At 35.8% G+C, this 19,946-nt stretch overlaps 1 protein-coding gene across 3 annotated transcripts in view; it reads right to left on the bottom strand.

Moving 5' to 3' along the window:
- Positions 1 to 19,946, bottom strand: part of LOC144969056 (atrial natriuretic peptide receptor 2-like) — a 52,555-nt gene that overhangs the window by 17,086 nt on the left and 15,523 nt on the right. For all 3 annotated transcript variants that reach the window (XM_078908050.1, XM_078908049.1, XM_078908051.1), the window contains exons 3-11: positions 16,885 to 17,067; positions 11,876 to 12,046; positions 6,284 to 6,558; positions 5,703 to 5,793; positions 5,138 to 5,350; positions 4,453 to 4,534; positions 3,476 to 3,626; positions 2,848 to 2,928; positions 1,882 to 1,962 (exon numbers count right to left, since the gene is read on the bottom strand). In XM_078908050.1, coding sequence (XP_078764176.1) covers positions 1,882 to 1,962; positions 2,848 to 2,928; positions 3,476 to 3,626; positions 4,453 to 4,534; positions 5,138 to 5,350; positions 5,703 to 5,793; positions 6,284 to 6,558; positions 11,876 to 12,046; positions 16,885 to 17,067 — 1,328 coding nt within the window. The remainder of the gene's footprint in view (positions 1 to 1,881; positions 1,963 to 2,847; positions 2,929 to 3,475; positions 3,627 to 4,452; positions 4,535 to 5,137; positions 5,351 to 5,702; positions 5,794 to 6,283; positions 6,559 to 11,875; positions 12,047 to 16,884; positions 17,068 to 19,946) is intronic.

Here is a 19,946-nt window from a genome sequence, read left to right as displayed (position 1 = left end):
TCATCTTGGTCAGTAAAGAATTACTCAAAATCGATCGCCTAAAATTAAATAACAATCACCTGTCAAACTCATAATTCGGAGACAGCTGAAGGTCATTTTCGAGTTTGATCGATAGTTAAAGTCAAAGTTTTCTTTAAATTGAGCTTCATATAGCGCAATATCCACTAAATGTGCTCAAAGCGCTTTACAAGGGGTCCCTGGTCAACAGCAACATTTAACATGTTAGGCGATATTACAATTTTTCGGACAAAGACAACACTGTTAATTGCCAGGTACTCATTTTACACCTGAGTACGGTGAGAGAATGTGAGTAAAGAGCCTTTTCAAAGGAGGCTCGAACCCCGGACCTTCCGATCCGAAAGCGAGTGTCATACCACAAGACCACATAGCCGCCAAAATGGGAAACTTATTATGTTCTGACAGAGTGCGGCAGAATAGTTTTCAACAGTTTCAGATGAAAACAAACTACACGTGAAATTTTTTTCAGGCATGGATATACAGTTGGTATGACAATACAGATGGAAACTGAAACAAAATAAGAACGTTGATGAAATTTGGTTATTTATAATGAGAGTTTGGTTTTTGTCATGGACTAAGGGTTGCAACTGAGTAATATATTAATAAGTACGATTAACTTGGTTCAATCCCTTACATTGATTTTAACACTAAACCAAAAACTGTTACTGTTGGAACTGTATTCTGGTTAAGTAACACATTTTACGGCATGAAGAAATAAACAGGTTGCTTTTAGTTCCATACTTAACCTTCAGCTCGTCAATCTTTACAGTTTTTATATTTTTATCCCTCTCCTCTTCTGTGTTGATCAATTTCTATAATGACTGGATCCATCTCAAGGTATATTCATATCAAATACGAGTACTTCCAGTTAATACTTTTAAAATATATTTACCTTCTCATTTTTATTCTCCAATATTCGATACGCTTCAGAATCCTTCGATTTAATTTGAATTCTTGATTTATCATTTTTCAAAATATTTTATAATACACTCCATGTTCTAATTAAATACTCCATCCCATAAACGGCCGTTTGGGAAATACTGTTAAATAGGGAATGAGATTAGCGGGAGAGTAGCGTCCCTTGATTGGACGTCACGGTAGAAAAGCTATTAGAGAGAGAACGTCTCTCGTCTCTCGTCCCTCGTTTCCGCTTCACCGAAAGCGAGAACGAGAGAGACGCATGCGCAAAACAAAATTGACGTTCTCTCTTTAAGGTGACGTCCAATCAAGGGACGCTACTCTTCCGCTAATCTCATTCCCTATAGGTATTGAATAATTATTATTAATACTATTATTCGGAATTAGTGAAAATTTAAATGTAAATAACCGAGATACGACTCCATAAAATGTGGGCATCCAATAAAGAAAATATATTGCGATAATCGTTAAGTGAATGTAATAACAATAATAATAATAATAATAATAATAATAATAATAATAATAATAATAATAATAATAATAATAATAATAATAATAATAATAATAATAGATAGATAATAATAATAATAATAATAATAATAATAATAATAATAATAATAATAATAAAAAAAAAAATAATAATAATAATAATAATAATAATAATAATAATAATATAATAATGATAACAATAATATAATAATAATAATAATAATAATAATAATAATAATAATAATAATAATAATAATAATAATAATAATAATAATAATAATAATAATAATGACAATGGCAACAACAACAAGAACAACAACAATAATAATGATAATAATAATAATAATAATAATAATAATAATAATAATAATAATAATAATAATAATAATAATAATAATAATAATAATAATAATGATAATAACAATAATGCTGATAATGATGATGATGATGACTTACTGTTGTCAAACTTTGAATCATCGCTCTCTTTAAAAGCTGTGTGTGAGTCCATCTGACGTGTTTGATCGCTACGACAATACCCTGGGCCAAATTTGTAACAAATTATGATTACAAAAGAAAATTAAATCCTCATAATGCTAAAGAATAAATATTTCTTTGCCTCAAAATGGTTTTAAGAGTATATTTCACTTGGGTGAACCTGGTTGATAAAATAGTTAGTTTAAGTTTAATTTATATAATTTCAATCAAAATATATGCTTTTAATGAAGAGAATGAGTTGCTTTTTAAATTAATATGAAATACAAATTTGTCTAATTCTGATAAATTTTACTTTCAACTCAGTTTTCTTTATCTAGTTTGTTCCAAATGTAAAAAAAAAATTGAGCTTTTATATAGCGCAATATCCAATAAACGTCTAAATGCGCTTTACAAATTGTCATTGGCCAACAGCAATACGTAACATGTAGGACGAGACATGACGCCTGATAGGCAACATTACAATTTTTTTATTTTACAGAGACAGCGCCGTTAACGACAAAGTACTCATTTTATACCCGAGCACAGGGAGAGAATGTGCGCCGATGGGGGTCCCGATACCTCAATTGGTAGAGCACTGGTTTCACATGCAAAGGGTCAGAGATCGATCCCGGGTGCAGTCGAGATTTTTTCCGACTTCCCTGTACACCCAGCAGTGATCGGATAGCTGGGTCTGTTAGATCTGGCGAAAAGTACTTTGCGATAGACTAGCGTCATATCCAGAAGATAGTAAACAATTTTTATTGTCCGACTCATATTATAGAGCCTGGATAAACTCTGGCTCATTGAGCATAATGTCTATAACTATGCGCCGATCAGGCAGGGCTCGAACCCTGGACTCTCCGGTCCGGAAGCTAGTGTCATACTAGTAGACCACATAGCTGCACACTATAATAATAATGTCAGCTTGACATTAAAATAGTTACTTACTCTATAATTTGCTATAGGGGCGTACAGCATGTTTTTGTCCAGACTAGAAAGTGATCCGAGACCAAGAGTCATTCTTGTTTCCTACCGATATAAATATACAAAAGAAATAAATTCAAAACTGAATGAAATCAATCAAGGAAAATCACAACATGTGCATGTATAAAGGAAGCAAGCTTTAATGCTGAAAAACATACTTAGTCAAAGAAAGACATATCGTATTGGCATTTAATATCAAAGTAATATGATGTAATGTATGTAAACCTGAATTTATTATCGATTTTATCTATTTTAAAGGAATAATAATTACCTTCTTTTCAGAATACCATACATAATATCATAAACGTAATACTCTGGAAAACTCGTATTTGAAAAATTTGGCCAGAAAAAACGTCCATCAACTATCGATCGATTTGAATGACCTCATCTTGGCAAAAAAGTCTCAAACTTGGTACTTTGCGAAGTCCCAGGTTTGAGAGGTTTTTTTTTTGTTGTTGCCAAGATGAAGGTCGTTTAAATCGATCGAAATTTGAATGACGAGTTTTCTGGCCAAATTTTTGAACACGAGTTTTTTTTTTCTCCAGAGTACGACAGTTAACTGATTGATAAACCTATATCTTAGTCATTTTACCATTCGCACAAGATTTCTTTTCTGGTTTCCAGACGGTGCTGTCCCATTACTGAAGGCATTTCCGGTACCTGGCGTCAACCTTTTACGAAGAACTTCCGAATCATCGACAAGCCATTCTGTCTCAGGTACACATTTGGCTTTCCAATATTTCCTAAATTATTATCATAAAGGTGAAGTACCTGAATATTTTAGATTATCAAAATCACAAAGAAATATTAAACTATGAGCCTATCGTCATGATTTGAAATACTATAACAAATTGAATGAAGTGTTTTGTGTAATCAAAGTTAATCTATCAAATTTAACGAAAAGTTTGGAATTTCAAATGCATACATTAGAGTATATTGGAAATCACTCTGAGTGCGTTAGTTATAGTTAAGAGTTTAATAAAAGTAAGCATAACAGCTGAAAAAAAAAAGAACTAACATGGAATGTGTCGGGCTCAGATCTTCCTTCAGCTACCAAAAATGCAGTTTAAACAAGGTAACCACTTAAAGTGAAGTATTACTGTTATGATTGTAATTGTTGTTCACGAAATAATATTTTGATTCTAAAACGTCCCTCGTTAAATATTTTTTTCACGTTTTGAAACAGTTGTACTAATTTTTGTTGAACACTGTTTACTTCCTTTGCTTGTATAGTTTAGTATTCACGTTGATTTGATTTAAGATTCAGAACTTTAAAATGTAACAACCAAAAAAGTGAAAAAAGCATTGTCTGTTATGCTTTAGATGGCAGAAGAAAATTGACTGAATATTGAGTATTGGAAAGACAAGTTGAAAGTTAAGATGAAAGACAGGGGTGGGTACTTTGTTAATGATCTGTGCTCCCCCTATACCAATGGATGAGAAGAGTTTCGATATTTAGTTTGTCCAGTTCGCTATCCGTACATTTTATTCATTAAAATAGTTTGCTTCTCATCACTACGTTTAAGCGAAGAAATTTATAGAAAAAAAATTATAGAAAAAAAATCTTACTTGTAGACGATGATGGCGATAATGAGAATTACAATTGTCACAACAACTGCAGAGACGACACCAGCGATCAGATCTCTATTACCTGTGGGTAAAACATGAAAGAAGAATTGAATTTATATGCCATCCATCCAACCATTATCTAAGCACTTCATAGTTTTAAAAAAATCTCCTTGTGATAGATAATCGTGCACTTAACACATTCTAACCTTATAAGGCGATAGTACTATCTTCAAGCAAAGACAATGTAGTTTTAAACCACGAAGATCTGACAATTTAACATTTCCTCCAAGGAAAATGCAAACTCTCATTTCTAAGGGAAAACCGTCGATGCTATTAATCGCCTACTCAAACCCCCTGCCTGACATAGATTATAATTTGTCTGGTGTTTTTATTCCAAGACCGTATCTTTGCACAACAACAACCAAGATAGTTAAAGCTTCTTTTGTGCTGTTCTTAATTAGATACTCTTCTATCACTCGAAATAATCTGATCATAACCAAATCTCAAATGTATTGTATTTTTCATGGTGAATATAGCAAAATAAGTGTACTATCGAATTAAGATGGATATACAAACTCTATGAAACGGAATTATTATACACAATTTTATAGAGATATAAATGATGATATAAATGAAACAAATCTAATTTTTAAGATACAAACAAACTTTGAAAACGTAGGCTTACTTGAACAGTTAGCATAAGGTGATTGGCAATCAAATGCTGATATCGGCAAGAATGTTTTTATCCAGGACATTGACTCCTCTAGAAGCAATTCTAAAGTGCTGGTAACTCTGGCAACAGTGACGATATTCCCATCTCGGTGGTGTACTAATGAAAATGTAGGTATTCTCATCCCTGAGTCATCTAAATGGATTGGGCCTGTTTTCAGAAATGGGGCTGAAATGTTGCAAATTGCAGAATTAATATAGATATAAAAAGACTTGGAAGAGTGTCAATCAAAATCTGAAAGCAGATGAGTTGTAATCTTACTCCGAGCAAAATGGAAGAAGAAGAAGAAGAAGAAGAAGAAGAAGAAGAAGAAGAAGAAGAAGAAGAAGAAGAAGAAGAAGAAGAAGAAGAAGAAGAACAAGAAGATAAAAATCGAATAAAAGAAAGGCAAAACAACAAACAACACCAAAAATTGACAAGCATTTTAATTAGTTTGATCGAGACGAATAATTACCTGAACTTGTCATATTTGGTTATCTTAATTGAAATGAAACAGGTCAATAATATCATTTTCTATTACCAGTGAGGTTTTTTGGTTCCGAAAGGTGTACTTTCTTGTAATGAGTCAGAAAAATAGAGAAGGCTACGGCATCATGAAAGTATGGCATCATCTGAAAATTCAAGAAAAAATTTACACGTGTTAAGATGAGATAAGATTTATCGAGGTTGTCAGAGAAATAATGCCAAAGAAGCTGTAACTCACAATCATTCAACACTTGTAAATTCTGTTAAACCTCTCAATTCTGTTCTATTTTATAAACTATTTATCGCGACGTCTTGAACGTGTTTAGCGTCAAAAACCAAAACCAAAACTGACAACAGTCGTACAAGAAATGGTCACAGAGGATTGATAAATAATAGTTGATCAAGGTTCAATCTAGATAGCGATCTATTAAGATTAAGATTGTCATCTACTTAAATATTTCAAATCTGGAAAACGCTAAACCCAGAGAAAATGTGATTATTTTAAAAAAGAAAGTTTACTTTTCAAAAAATTGCCAGGTCATTAAACCTTATTTCAAATCTACAAAATCGCAACTTAACGAGAATAACAAAATGTAGAATAAAGTTATCTTTCTATCACCTCTAGTTCAGTATTACCTCAGGTGTTGAACTTGACCCATTCAAGTTCGAACTTGTGTCGTCTATTTGTTCGACATGGTTCAAATTTGGAAACTGCCCAAACTGGATCAGAATTGTGTCGAAAATCTTCCTTGATGAACTTCTGGTCTTCCGTGACGATGTCAATGTCAGGTTATAAGGTGAAGGGTTAAAGTTTAGATACAAGAATCCGTAATATCCCGACATCATATCCATTGAATCTGCCTTGGCCATGAACTTTTCTAAAGTCTTATGTTTCATGCACAACACTGTTGCTTTAGAGTAGGAAAAATGTAATAATAAAATTATAGTATTGTTAATGACTATGAATAGCCTACTAGCATATAAAAGTATAACCTCAGTCTAACACAAATGATGTTTCTTTTTATAGAATGGCTGCTTGATGGTGGTATAATGCAAATTAATGTTACTAAAAAGAATATCTAAAAAACAAAACAAACACTCAAAATCACATCAAATCAAATAAATCACAAGTGTAAATCAAATTATGAGCCAATAATTTTGGGATAAAATTCGCCATGAGTGATAGATGTAGTAGTCTTCAATTTCTTTCCTCCTGCCAGCATTATGCATAGGCGTCATGTCTTGTCGTACATGTTATAATATGCCCTTTTCGGCTAAGGACCCCTTTATAGATAAAGTAATTTGGGAACATTTATAGAATACGGACAACATGGCTGACACCTGTTGACATTGAGCTTCGGCTCAGTGGATAGTCTTATGTTTCCATTTATTCACTGTGTGGAATCTTCAATTTTTGCCTGATGTGGACTAATCTTAATATTGGAACTTTTAACTTAAGATCTATTAAAAGTAACATTCGAAAGGAACAACTGTGTCAAGATTTAGAAAGTTATAAAATCGATGTGTTGTGTTTACAAGAGACGAAGATCCAAGATGGCGTCGACCAAACAATAAATGGTCACAGACTGCTGTGCTTTGCTTCCAGTTCACCTCACTATGGTGGTGGATTTCTCATAAATAAAAACTGCAGGGATTTGACTAGTGACGAATGGAATGTTTCGGACAGAATATGTGTTCTTGAGCTTAAGTGTAAGATCAATTCAAGGAACCAGAATAACAATAACAAAGACGATCACGGTAAGAAGACGTTCACTATCTCAATCGTAAATGTTTACGCACCAACAAGTCAACGCGCAAAACAATACCCAGAGGAAACTGATAAATTTTACAAAGACATAGACGATACACTGAACAAAATAGGAAACAAATCAATATTAATAATTGCTGGAGATTTTAATGCCAAAGTAGGAAAACGTCTCGACAGTGACACACTATGTTTAGGATCATACTCAAAATGAAAACGCAACGATAACGGAGAAAAATTAGTCCAGTTCTGTGAACAGAGAAAACTTTTCATAACAAACAGTGCTTTCAACCACCCATCAAGACACCAGACAACATGGGTAGGACAAAGGAAAGACCAAACCCAAGACAAAATGATAACAATACACAACCAAATAGACTATATCATATGTCGACACCGCCATAAACACTACTCAACCAACTCGCGATCATACGGTGGTACACTGCTAACATCCGACCACAAACTTGTAAAAACGAATTTCAACATAAATGTGTACAGACAACGAAGACAGAAAGGTAAAACGGCAGTCAAAATAAACACGGCAAAAATAGTAAATGAGCGAGAATGTCGCATTCATTACCAATATGAACTTAACTCAAGTCTATGGAAAATAAAGCAAAACAGCAATCCAAACAATGAATGGAAAGAGACGCAAGCGGCAATGAAATATGCGGGGGAAGAAAGTGCAGGCTCTATTAATACAACTAAGAACAAACCAAATCGAACGCCTAACATCGCTATTAACGATCTATCGCGGCAACAAAAAGAACTTAGGATCAGGATACAAAACACGAAAGACTCGGAAGAATAATAAACCTGAAAACGGAACGAAACAAAATACTGCATTCAATTCGATCACTTACAATAAAACACAGAAACGAGGAATTAGACAAAAAAGTGGAAGACATAGAAAAGTCCAAAAATAACGCATCGTCTATGTTGAAAGCGACGAAATCTCTGAACCGAAAACCATTCGAGAACCCAAAACTACAGGATAAATTTGGCAAACAGACAACAAATCCCAACGATATCCTTGACATTGTAACTGACCACTTCCAGCAGAAATTTCACAAACAAGTCTCACAAATATCGCCCTTCTCAGGAAACCCTAGAGACCTAAACAACCGCATCACAACAACTGAAGTTAGAAATAGCATAAAGTGCCTAAACAATAACAGATCCCCAGGCGAAGATGAAATTCCCGCTGAATTGCTGAAATGCGGTACCCTCTCCCTGGATCTGAGCATTGCAAACATAATGAACAAAACATTCTCAACACACAAAGACTGGGACATAAACAGCGGTGTCCTAATTACAATACAAAAACCAGGAAAAATGAAAGGACCCGTAAACAACCTGCGCCCAATAACATTACTGAATACCATAAGAAAAACACTGTCAACTATTGTCCTCAACAGAATTAGACCGAAAATAGAAAAAATATCTATCACATAGCCAAAGCGGGTTTCGCCAAGACCGAAGCACATCGGACGTTGTATGGACACATAAATGGTTGGCAGCAAAGGCACTCAAAGAAAACATATCCATCACAATAACCGGAATCGATATGTCCGCAGCCTTTGATACGATCGACAGAGGAAAACTTTTGGAGATATTAACAGACATAGTAGACGAAGACGAGCTCCGAATAATCCGATTTCTCCTCAGCAACACAAAGATACAACCAAGGATATACGGGGCCACAAAACAGACGCAGTTCGAAAGTAACATCGGGACCCCCCAAGGAGATAGTCTGAGCCCGATTCTGTTCACAATATACTTAGAACACGCTCTGAAAGAAGTTCGAAAAGTCATTCCAAAACCAACGACTCATATTGAGAATGCAATCCCTAGAGAAATCGCCTATGCAGATGATGTCGATTTTATTGGATCAACACCAGCAAATATAGACATCATACAAAATACCCTCATGAAATATAACCTCCAAGTCAATGCCAATAAAACCGAATTTACAACAATATCGAGGAACAAAGAGGAATGGAAAAGAACAAAGAAAGTAGGCTCACTAATTGGAGACACCGAGGATGTACAAAGAAGAAAACAGCTATCAAAAACCGCACTCAGTAAACTCACCAATGTATGGATTAGAGGTGACAAAATAAAGAGAAAAACCAAACTGAAACTGTACAGTGCTCTTGTAAAACCGGTACTTCTGTATAACTGCGGCACTTGGGCGTTGACAAAATCCGAAGAAGAACATCTGGATGCCTTCCATCGCACACAGCTAAGAAGGGTACTGGACATCAAATACCCCAAAAAGATCTCAAATGAATCACTCTATAAGATCACAAAAGAAAGACCAATCTCCCTTGACATTTTACAACAACGATGGCAACTTTTCGGTCACATACTACGCAGGGAGAAAAACATACCAGCTAACCAAGCCATGTCGGGATACTTCCAAAAACACGGGAACCTTTTCAGAGGAAGACCGATCACAACACTCCCTGTGATCCTAAACAAAAACCTCACAACACTTGGACAAAGCATTAGTCTCATAACGGCAGGGGACCTTGAAAATCTGAGAACCCTAGCAGAGGACCGGCAATATTGGAGACACCTCACACAGGAAATACTGGAAACAGCCAAGGCGACCCGATCTTTCGGTCGAGACGCGAAAGGCATCTAAGTCAAGTCAAGTAAGTCAAGTTACAGATTTACACAAGACGTCTAAATAAAAGCTCACGTTAAAATATACAAAAAACAAAAACAAAAAACAAACAAACAACAAATCAAAATAGGTTTTTGAATTCTGTACTTTCTACTTCCGGCATACACATTTCGATTGAGACAGATGCGTAAAGAAGGAACGAAATTGACGTCACTCAGCTCTTTGTTATTGTTTTAGACAGCCATTTTTATTATAAGCTCTCACTAAATTATATTAATCATGCTATAGACGTTTACGGTTACACATAGTTTTATGTCTTGGTACGTTATATCCGGCTGGTAGATGTTGTGAGTATTTTAGCTAAGTAGTACGTAGTAGTAGTTGTAGTAGTAGTAGTAGTAGTAGTAGTAGTAGTAGTAGTAGTAGTAGTAGTAGTAAATCGTTGCTGTTGTTGTTGTATACTATGTGATAATATTAGTTAGTAGTAGTAGTAGTAGTAGTAGTAGTATAGTAGTAGTAGAAGTAGTAGTAGTATAGTAGTAGTAGTAGTAGTAGTATAGTAGTAGTAGTAGCAGTACTAGTAGTAGTAGTAGTGGTGGTGGTGATGGTGTTGGTGGTAGAAGTAGTAGTAGTAGAAGTAGTAGTAGTAGTAGTAGTAGTAGTAGTAGTAGTAGTAGTAGTAGTAGTAGTAGTAGTAGTAGTAGCAGTACTAGTAGTAGTAGTAGTGGTGGTGGTGATGGTTGTGGTGGTAGAAGTAGTAGTAGTAGTAGTAGTAGTAGTAGTAGTAGTAGTAGTAGTAGTAGTAGTAGTAGTAGTAGTAGTAGAAGTAGTAGTAGTAGTAGCAGTACTAGTAGTAGTAGTAGTGGTGGTGGTGATGGTGGTGGTGGTAGAAGTAGTAGTAGTAGTAGTAGTAGTAGTAGTAGTAGTAGTAGTAGTAGTAGTAAATCGTTGCTGTTGTTGTTGTTGTATACTATGTGATAATATTAGTAGTAGAAGTAGTAGTAGTAGTAGTAGTAGTAGTAGTAGTAGTAGTAGTAGTAGTAGTAGTAGTAGTAGTAGTAGTAGTAGCAGTACTAGTAGTAGTAGTAGTGGTGGTGGTGATGGTGTTGGTGGTAGAAGTAGTAGTAGTAGTAGTAGTAGTAGTAGTAGTAGTAGTAGTAGTAGTAGTAGTAGTAGTAGTAGTAGTAGCAGTACTAGTAGTAGTAGTAGTGGTGGTGGTGATGGTTGTGGTGGTAGAAGTAGTAGTAGTAGTAGTAGTAGTAGTAGTAGTAGTAGTAGTAGTAGTAGTAGTAGAAGTAGTAGTAGTAGTAGTAGCAGTACTAGTAGTAGTAGTAGTGGTGGTGGTGATGGTGGTGGTGGTAGAAGTAGTAGTAGTAGTAGTAGTAGTAGTAGTAGTAGTAGTAGTAGTAGTAGTAGTAGTAGTAGTAGTAGTAGTAGTAAATCGTTGCTGTTGTTGTTGTTGTATACTATGTGATAATATTAGTAGTAGAAGTAGTAGTAGTAGTAGTAGTAGTAGTAGTAGTAGTAGTAGTAGTAGTGTAGTAGTAGTAGTAGTTGTAGCAGTAGTAGTAGTAGTAGTAGTAGTAGTAGTGTAAGTAGTAGTAGTAGTAGTTAGTAGTAGTAGTAGTAGTAGTAGTAGTAGTAGTAGTAGTAGTAGTAGTAAATCGTTGCTGTTGTTGTTGTTGTATACTATGTGATAATATTAGTAGTAGTAGTAGTAGTAGTAGTAGTAGTAGTAGTAGTAGTAGTAGTAGTAGTAGTAGTAGTAGTAGTAGTAGTAAATCGTTGTTGCTGTTGTTGTTGTATTCTATGTGATAATATTGCAACTTACTTCTCGTCTTCTGTTTTATCTCCTCCAAACGGTCATCCATATATGTGATGTTTGACGGAGAGACGCTGACTATGTCCACAACTGTGTTTTTATTAGCTTGGTACATACTGAGTCGCAAAGCATCATCCACAATCAGACTACACAGGTCGTATTGTTTCTCATAAATTATTGCTAAAAAGTAAATAAATGAATGAGTAAATAAATGCATAGATTTGATAAATAGATAAATAAATAGATTAAAGAATGAAAAACCCACACTCGCGTTTGGTTTGGGAAAACGTGGAACTCTCCCGTGCCGTCTGCGATGTCGAGTCGCCATTCGTTGGTTAGCGATCAAACAAATAAACATAATCTTTTTATAAAGCGCGATATCCCCCAAATATGTTCAAATTCTTTTACATAGAATCCCAAGCTAATAGCAACACTTAATAGGTAGGAACAGACAAAACGCCTGTACGGCACTGATGTATATTTTCGGTAGCGAAATTGTCGTTGCTATTGCCATCTCGGTAAAAGTTCTGCACCTATGTACCTACAGTGGGAAAATGTGAGTACAGAGCCCAATGGCTCAACTTTGTGCCCTCACAGTGGCTCTCGAAACGAGGACTCATCAGTCCGATGGCGAGTGCCATACCACTGTAAACACCAAAGCTGCATATAATGCATGACTGGAACCGACGGTTGCCGGGAGGAGGGCCAAGCTGGGTATCATTGTAGGCTGCTGAGCTTTCCAGGCAGGTATCAGCTTTTGTCTCTGTCAAAGTGATTTGAATATTCTTCAACAGTCGTAACGTCACTTCCTTCCTAATGACGCATGGTAACTTACTAACACTGGCTCTAAACTATCGAAACAATGGCGGACGCCGTAAGAAATATTTCTCCGGCGAGCATAAAAGCGTATCCAGAGGGGAAAAACCCCATACATTTAATCATGTTTTGACTTTTACACATTCTGATCACAAGGCATATGAAAAGTTCTAGCCAGCATGAAGAATAAAAAGCAATGATTTTCTTTGTTAAGAACCAAGATGGCCGCCGTTGCCAGGCAGCGTGACATCAGACTATTGAATCGTATTGATACTATGTGTTTATCTAAAAAAATGACAAAATCCACCAGCCGGATATAACGTACCAACACACAAAACTTTGTGTAATCGTGAACGTTTATAGTTTGATTAATAGAAAGAACGAAGTTGACGTCACCTCGGTCTTTGTTATTGTTTTTTTTTTTTTTTGCCATCCATTTTATGAGTCATTTTCATTAAACTGTATTAACCAGACTATAAACGTTTAAGGTTACACGTACTTTTGTGTGTCGGTCAGTTATACTTCCGGTGGCAATGTTGTGAGTTTCTTAGCCAAACGCACGTCTATAGATGGTATGCGCTTGGCTTAGAAGCTCATAACATTGCCATCCGGAAGTATAACGGACCAACACACAAAACTGTGTGTATCGACGAACGTTTATAGTCAGGTTAATACAGTTCAGTGAGCATTACTCATAAACGCGGATGGCAAAAAACAATAACAAAGACCTGAGTGACGTCATCTTTGAACTATCTATACAATTTAGTGAGAAGTAATCATCAAAATGCCTGTCTAAAAACAATAAAAATGAGCTGGGTGACGTCAATTTTGTTCTTGGTTAGCATTTTGCATAGGCGTCATGTCTTGTGCGTGTTATTATATGCCTCTTTCAGCTTGGGACCCCTTTATAGATAGAATGAAGTCGACGTCACTCGGGTCTTTGTTATTGTTTTTTGCCATCCACTTTAATGAGTAATTCTCACTTAATTTTATTATCCAGACTATAACAATTCATGGTTACACAGAGTTTTGTGTGTTGGTCCGTTATACTTCCGGATGGCAATGTTATGAGCTTCTTAGCCTATCTAAAGAAGCTCAAAATATTGCCATCCGGAAGTATAACGGACCAACACACAAAACTCTGTGTAACCATGAATTTTTATAGTCTGGATAATAAAATTAAAAAAAAAAATTATTCTCTATTGTCTTCTGGCACTTTTCTATTCACTTCATATCTTGTTGTTACCAACATAAGTGCCTGCTCCACTCACTTTTCTGAATTAAAAATTCACCCCATACACCGGAGCATGCTCAATGTCTCAATCGTTTCTATGTTATATGTTTGTGTTGAGAATATTGGCTATTAAGCTTAACTGCTGGTCAAAATTATTCGCGATGGTGGTGTACGAATGAATCGGCGGTCTCAAGAAGTGGGTGAGAGAGGGATCTAGTAATGACTTTGAGTTTGAAACGAATATTTTAGTGTTCGTGGATAGCTCACACGGTAGAGCCACGCTCTCACCTGCCAGGCGGAGTTGTCGTACCAATAAGGTCGCAGGTTCAAACCCCACCACCGCCGCAAAAAAATTTTATTCTCTATTGTCTTCTGGCACTTTTCTATTCACTTCATATCTTGTAGTCTGGTTAATGCAGTTTAGGGATAATTAATAGAAACAATAACAAAGACCTGAGTGACGTCAACTTCGAACTATCTATAGATGAAGAGTAATTTGTGCACATTTATAGATTTACACTAGACGTCTAAATAAAAGCTCCCGTTAAAAATAAACAACAACAAAAAAAAAAACAAACAAAAAAACAAACAAACCACAACTCAAAATAGGTTGTTGAATTCTTTACTATCTACTTCCGATATACGCATTTACCCCAGAATCGATTGAGACAGGTGCATTACGCAGGAACGGAATTGACGTCACCCAGCTTTTTGTTATTGTATTTTGACAGCAATTTTTATATGTTCTTGCTAAATCATATTATATTAAACGTTTAGGGTTTCACATAGTTTTATGTGTTGGTACGTTATAACCGGCTGGCGGATGTCGTGAGTACGGTGAGAGAATGTGAGTAAAGAGCCTTTTCAAAGGACTCAACTATGCGCCGAGCGATGCTAGAACCCAGGACTTTCGAATCCGACAGCGAGTGTCATACCACTAGACCACATAGCCGCACTTGTTGCTTTTCTGTTTGAGTAAGAAAAATCTATTTTTGTTTTGGGTGGATGTGAAGTTACGAGGAGTTCATGTCAAAATTATGTGAAATTTCAAATTTTGTTGATTTTGTTTTCAATTTAATGTTGAGCATCACGTTCATCCCGACACAATGCCGAATTGAGACGGTTAGTCATAATGTACCATGCTTATCATAACATGTCATCCCGACACAATGCCAAATTGAGACGGTTATTCATAATGTACCATGCTTATCATAACATGTCATCCAGACACAATGCCGAATTGAGACGGTTAGTCATAATGTACCATGCTTATCATAACATGTCATCCAGACACAATGCCGAATTGAGACGGTTTGTCATAATGTACCATGCTTATCATAACATGCCATCCAGACACAATGCCGAATTGAGACGGTTAGTCATAATATGACTTATCATAACATGAGTCACAATCCTATCAATGTATGGCGGGATAGCTTAAACTGATAATATTGTAGTGAACATATTATTGCCAACAGTTGGAATGCTAGACAAGAAAATAATGACAACGATGATACTGGTGAACGAGAATGATGATAATGATAGTTACAGAGATGGCAATGGTGATGCTGATAATGTTGACGATGATGATGATGATGATGATGATGATGATGATGATGATAATGATGATGATGATGATGATGATGATGATGATGATGATGATGATGATGATGATGATGATGATAAGGACTTATTTTCTTAAAGAAAAAATGCAGATGAACAGAGCCCCCCCCCCCCCCCCAAAAAAAAGAAGAACAATATGGTAACGGTATAGTTTATAGACCTCATTTAATTTGAAAATTTGTTCCTCTGCCAACATGTACGTATTTGCAGGTATTTGTACGTATCTGATAACCCAAATTTTGTGAGCTCTTTGTTGTAATGGAAATATCTCAAACCAACGCAAAAACATTGTCCATCACAATGTCAATACAAACCCATGCACATCATCCTCTTCGTATCTATTGAGGCTGCAACAAACTGCAAGACGGAACTTTAAAAACGTTAACTTTTATGTTAGCGCAATATCCACCAAACGTGCTCAAATCGCTTTACAAAGAGTTCCTGGCCAACGGCAACACTGATATGTAGCCTGTTAGGCAATATTACAATTTTATTTTCGAACAGAGACACCGTTGTTAACGGTCAGGTACTCTTTTATACCTGATTACAGTGAGAGAATAATATGAGTAAGGAGTCTTTTCCAAGGACTCAACTCAGAGCGGAGCTCGAACTCAGGAATTTCCGATCCGAAGGCAGTAGCTTCTAATGGTGCTCACTATGTTATGACGATCGACCCAATCTGCAAATTCTTTACCGCACTCGTGCACCGTCGCAAACCCACCCGGAAGCTTCGTCACAACACATAGTTCAACTAGATGCTCTGAGGTTTCGGGTTCGTTCCCACATCGGGTACATGTCGGATAGGTGGAAAGTCCCCACTCATGAAGCGATTTTGCCGTTAGGCAGGTTCGCTACCACACAGTGTCTCCTCTTACTGGTTGAGAAGCCTGGCAGCTTCTCACCTAGTTTCGAGGAGTGTATGTCCCCGCCCCCTCGAGGGATTGAATTCGTCCAAACCGACTTCCATCTCGTATATGCATCTCTGTCCGTAGTCAGTGAATCAACGTACAAGGGTTTGCCGGGACTTATTTCAGCTCGGAACAGGGCAACGTCCATTATATGCTTGGATCCGAAGGCGAATGTCATAACACAAGACCACACAGCCGCAAAACCAAATATAGATAGTTCGAAGATGACGTCATTCAGGTCTTTGTTATTGTTTTTTGCCATCCGCGTTTATGAGTAATGCTCACTGAACTGTATTAACGCGACTATAAACGTTCATGGATACACCCAGTTTTGTGTGTTGGTCCGTTATACTTCCGGATGGCAATGTTACGAGCTTCTTCGCCAAGCGCATACGATCTAAACAGAAAAATATGTTGACTTCTCCGCAGCCACTTACCTATTTTATTCCACTTGAGATGGCTCAAAACCACATGGACCGCCCCCACATAGTCCTCATATGCCCCGTACATTGAGATCACTTTTTCTGCTGATTTCATCTGAGTCTCAGACCGGAATAATGGTGACCACGTGACTAACGAAACTTCATAAATGGGTCCTAGGAGTGAGACTGCTTTCAAGGCTGTGATTTAAGTAAAGTAAAAAAAAAAAAAAGAAACAGATTAAAAGAGAATGATTAAATGAATGATCGATATTATTTTTTAAATTTCAATATGAAATTGGGACACACACACACACACACACACACATACACACAAACAATCTCTCTCTCTCTCTCTCACACACACACAACAACAATATATATATATATATATATATTATATATATATATATATATGTATATATATATATATATGGAAGATGTGATCTAGTGGTATGACATTCGCTTTCGGATCGGAAGGTTCTGAGTTTGAGTCCCGTCGGGGCATAGTTCAGTCCTTGGATAAGGCCCTTTACTCACATTCTCTCACCGTACTCAAAGTGTAAAATGAGTACCTGGCCGTTAACAGCGTTGTCTCTATTTGGAAAAAAACTGTAATATCCCTAACAGGCGTCATGTTTCGTTCTACATGTTACATGTTGCTGTTGGTCAGGGACCCCATTGTAAAGCGCTCTGAGCACATTAAGTGGATTGCACTATATAATGATTAATGCTCAAAAGCTCAAGATGCCAGGCGGAGGTGCCCTTAATTTAACATAAATTCCCGGTTGTTTGTTGACTGATTCTTTCAAGTTGTATAAAAAAAAACAAAATAAGCCTTTTGTTAAGATGTTGCATTATAATCAACAAAAATATACTCTGCAAAAACCCTGATACTTTGGATGGATATCATATCTTCATATCATTACATCAAACTCATAAATCACCGTGTAAAGGTAAACATAAATAGGAAAGTAATAAAAAAATCATATTCCTGAAAAAGCAAACAAACAACAACAAAAATAAATAATAAAAATAAAAACACACACCGAAAAAAAGAAAACAACCCCCCCCCCCAAAAAAAACAACAGAACAAATGAAAAAGCGACTGGTATGGTCCATATATGTGTGTGTATATATATATATATATATATATATATATATATATATATATATATATATATATATATATATATATATACAGTAATGATTAAAAGTAACGTTACATTTTTGTTTTCTGACACCCTATTTAAATACAAAATAAATAAAACAAATGTTGTATATCAAATGAAAGAGGAATAGTAAATAGTAAATACATTATACAACTTTTAAAAACCTGATAATGCAGCTTGGCAGAAATGGTTTTAGTAATCAATATTTTATATGGCCCCATCGGTTTCACCCAAAGGCCTGACTCCACGTCTCGTCTACATTGTAAGAAAGTACTGCCGTACTCACGAAAACCCCATATTAAAAAATTTGGCCAGAAAACTCGTTCTTCAAATATCAATCGATAAAAATTTGGCCAGAAAACTCGTTCTTCAAATATCGACAGATTTTAAATCGAGCGATATTGGAGTTTTCTAGCCAAATTTTTAAATATGGGGTTTTCCAACGTTTGGCAGAGTAGACAGCTTTGGTAATTATCTTGGTTCAAACTACTGTTACAACTGTTGTCTCTTCTTGGAATTGGGCGGTTTTTAAGAGTTTAAATTTGATGACGCAATCGAATTCATTTGTGGTGACATTAAGAGTTCAACATTGTTGTCCCCCAAGAAGCACTGGGTGGTGTACGCTGTATGGGGTGGGGAATTGTCATAGGTCAAGATGTCAAATGTTGTTTCCAGGGTGGTTAATCAAGAGAATGCGGCGTGATTACAAGACTCATTGGATGTATTGTTGAGCGTTCAGTGGCCTGTGTTAATTTTTCTACTCCATTGTAAGTGGTTGTGAGCCCTTTTTCACGATTCACACGGTGCTGTTCGGTCAGCATCAGTCATCAATTTTCGGTTATTTGGCAACGAGTTATATATATATATATATATATATATATATATATATATATTATATATATATATATATATATATATATATATATTGTATATATATAAATACATACATATATATTTATATATATACATTTATATATATATATATATATATATATATATATATATATATATATATATATATATATATATATATATATTCCTTGTCTACTTTTCCTTTTTGATACCCTCCTTCCCCCACACTTTTATCAAACCTTATCACTCACCAGTTGCATTTGCAATTTTATGAAAAAGGAAAACATAAAAACCAGCCCAAGGAAAAACAATTTGAATATTACGCATTTTAGCCCACTCAAAATAAAATGGGTTTTTAAAAAAAAGCTTAAGTACCATATCTCAAAGGAAAAATATGCATGTTAAATTCCACTCCCTTGATTCTAAACACGACTAAACATTTTAAAGCTAATAAGTACCAAGTACCAATTAACTTAGAGCCAAACTCAATTTTGAGGTTAAGGTTTGTTTGGCTTTATCTGGTCATATCAACGGTCGCTTCTTTCTGCGACTGCAGATAACGAAGATTACCGTTGGATGAAGTGGGTCCTTACACAAACTCGCTGAGACTGATAGGAAAAATCTGAAGCCCCGCAATGGGCCAATTTGATTAGCAGTAACTCCATTATGTTACGTACGTTGACAATATTAAACCTATGACGTAAAGTCACGACTTGGTATGAGGCGGGGGTAGTTTATATTTTACATAAACAATCGATAAGACTTTGCAACGGAAATGCTTCGTCAATCTTTTCCGTTTGCAGTTTTTCTTATCTCTCTTTCATCTCTATTTCTCTCTCTCTCTCTCTCTCTCTCTCTCTCTCTCTCTCTCTCTCCCCTCCCTTCTTCCCTCTCTTTCCGTTTGCATTATTTCTTATCTCTCTTTCATCTCTATTATTCTTGACCCCCCCCTCACATCCCTTCTTCCTTCTCTTTCCGTTTGCATTATTTCTTATCTCTCTTCATCCCTATTTTCTTGACCCCCCCCTCCATCCCTTCTTCCTTCTCTTTCCGTTT

This window comes from Berghia stephanieae, chromosome 3 (genome assembly GCF_034508935.2).
Source record: "Berghia stephanieae isolate SIO BIC M18660-M18661 chromosome 3, UCSD_Bste_1.3, whole genome shotgun sequence".
In the NCBI taxonomy this organism is placed as follows: domain Eukaryota; kingdom Metazoa; phylum Mollusca; class Gastropoda; order Nudibranchia; family Aeolidiidae; genus Berghia; species Berghia stephanieae.
This window is presented reverse-complemented; position numbering and strand designations above follow the sequence as displayed.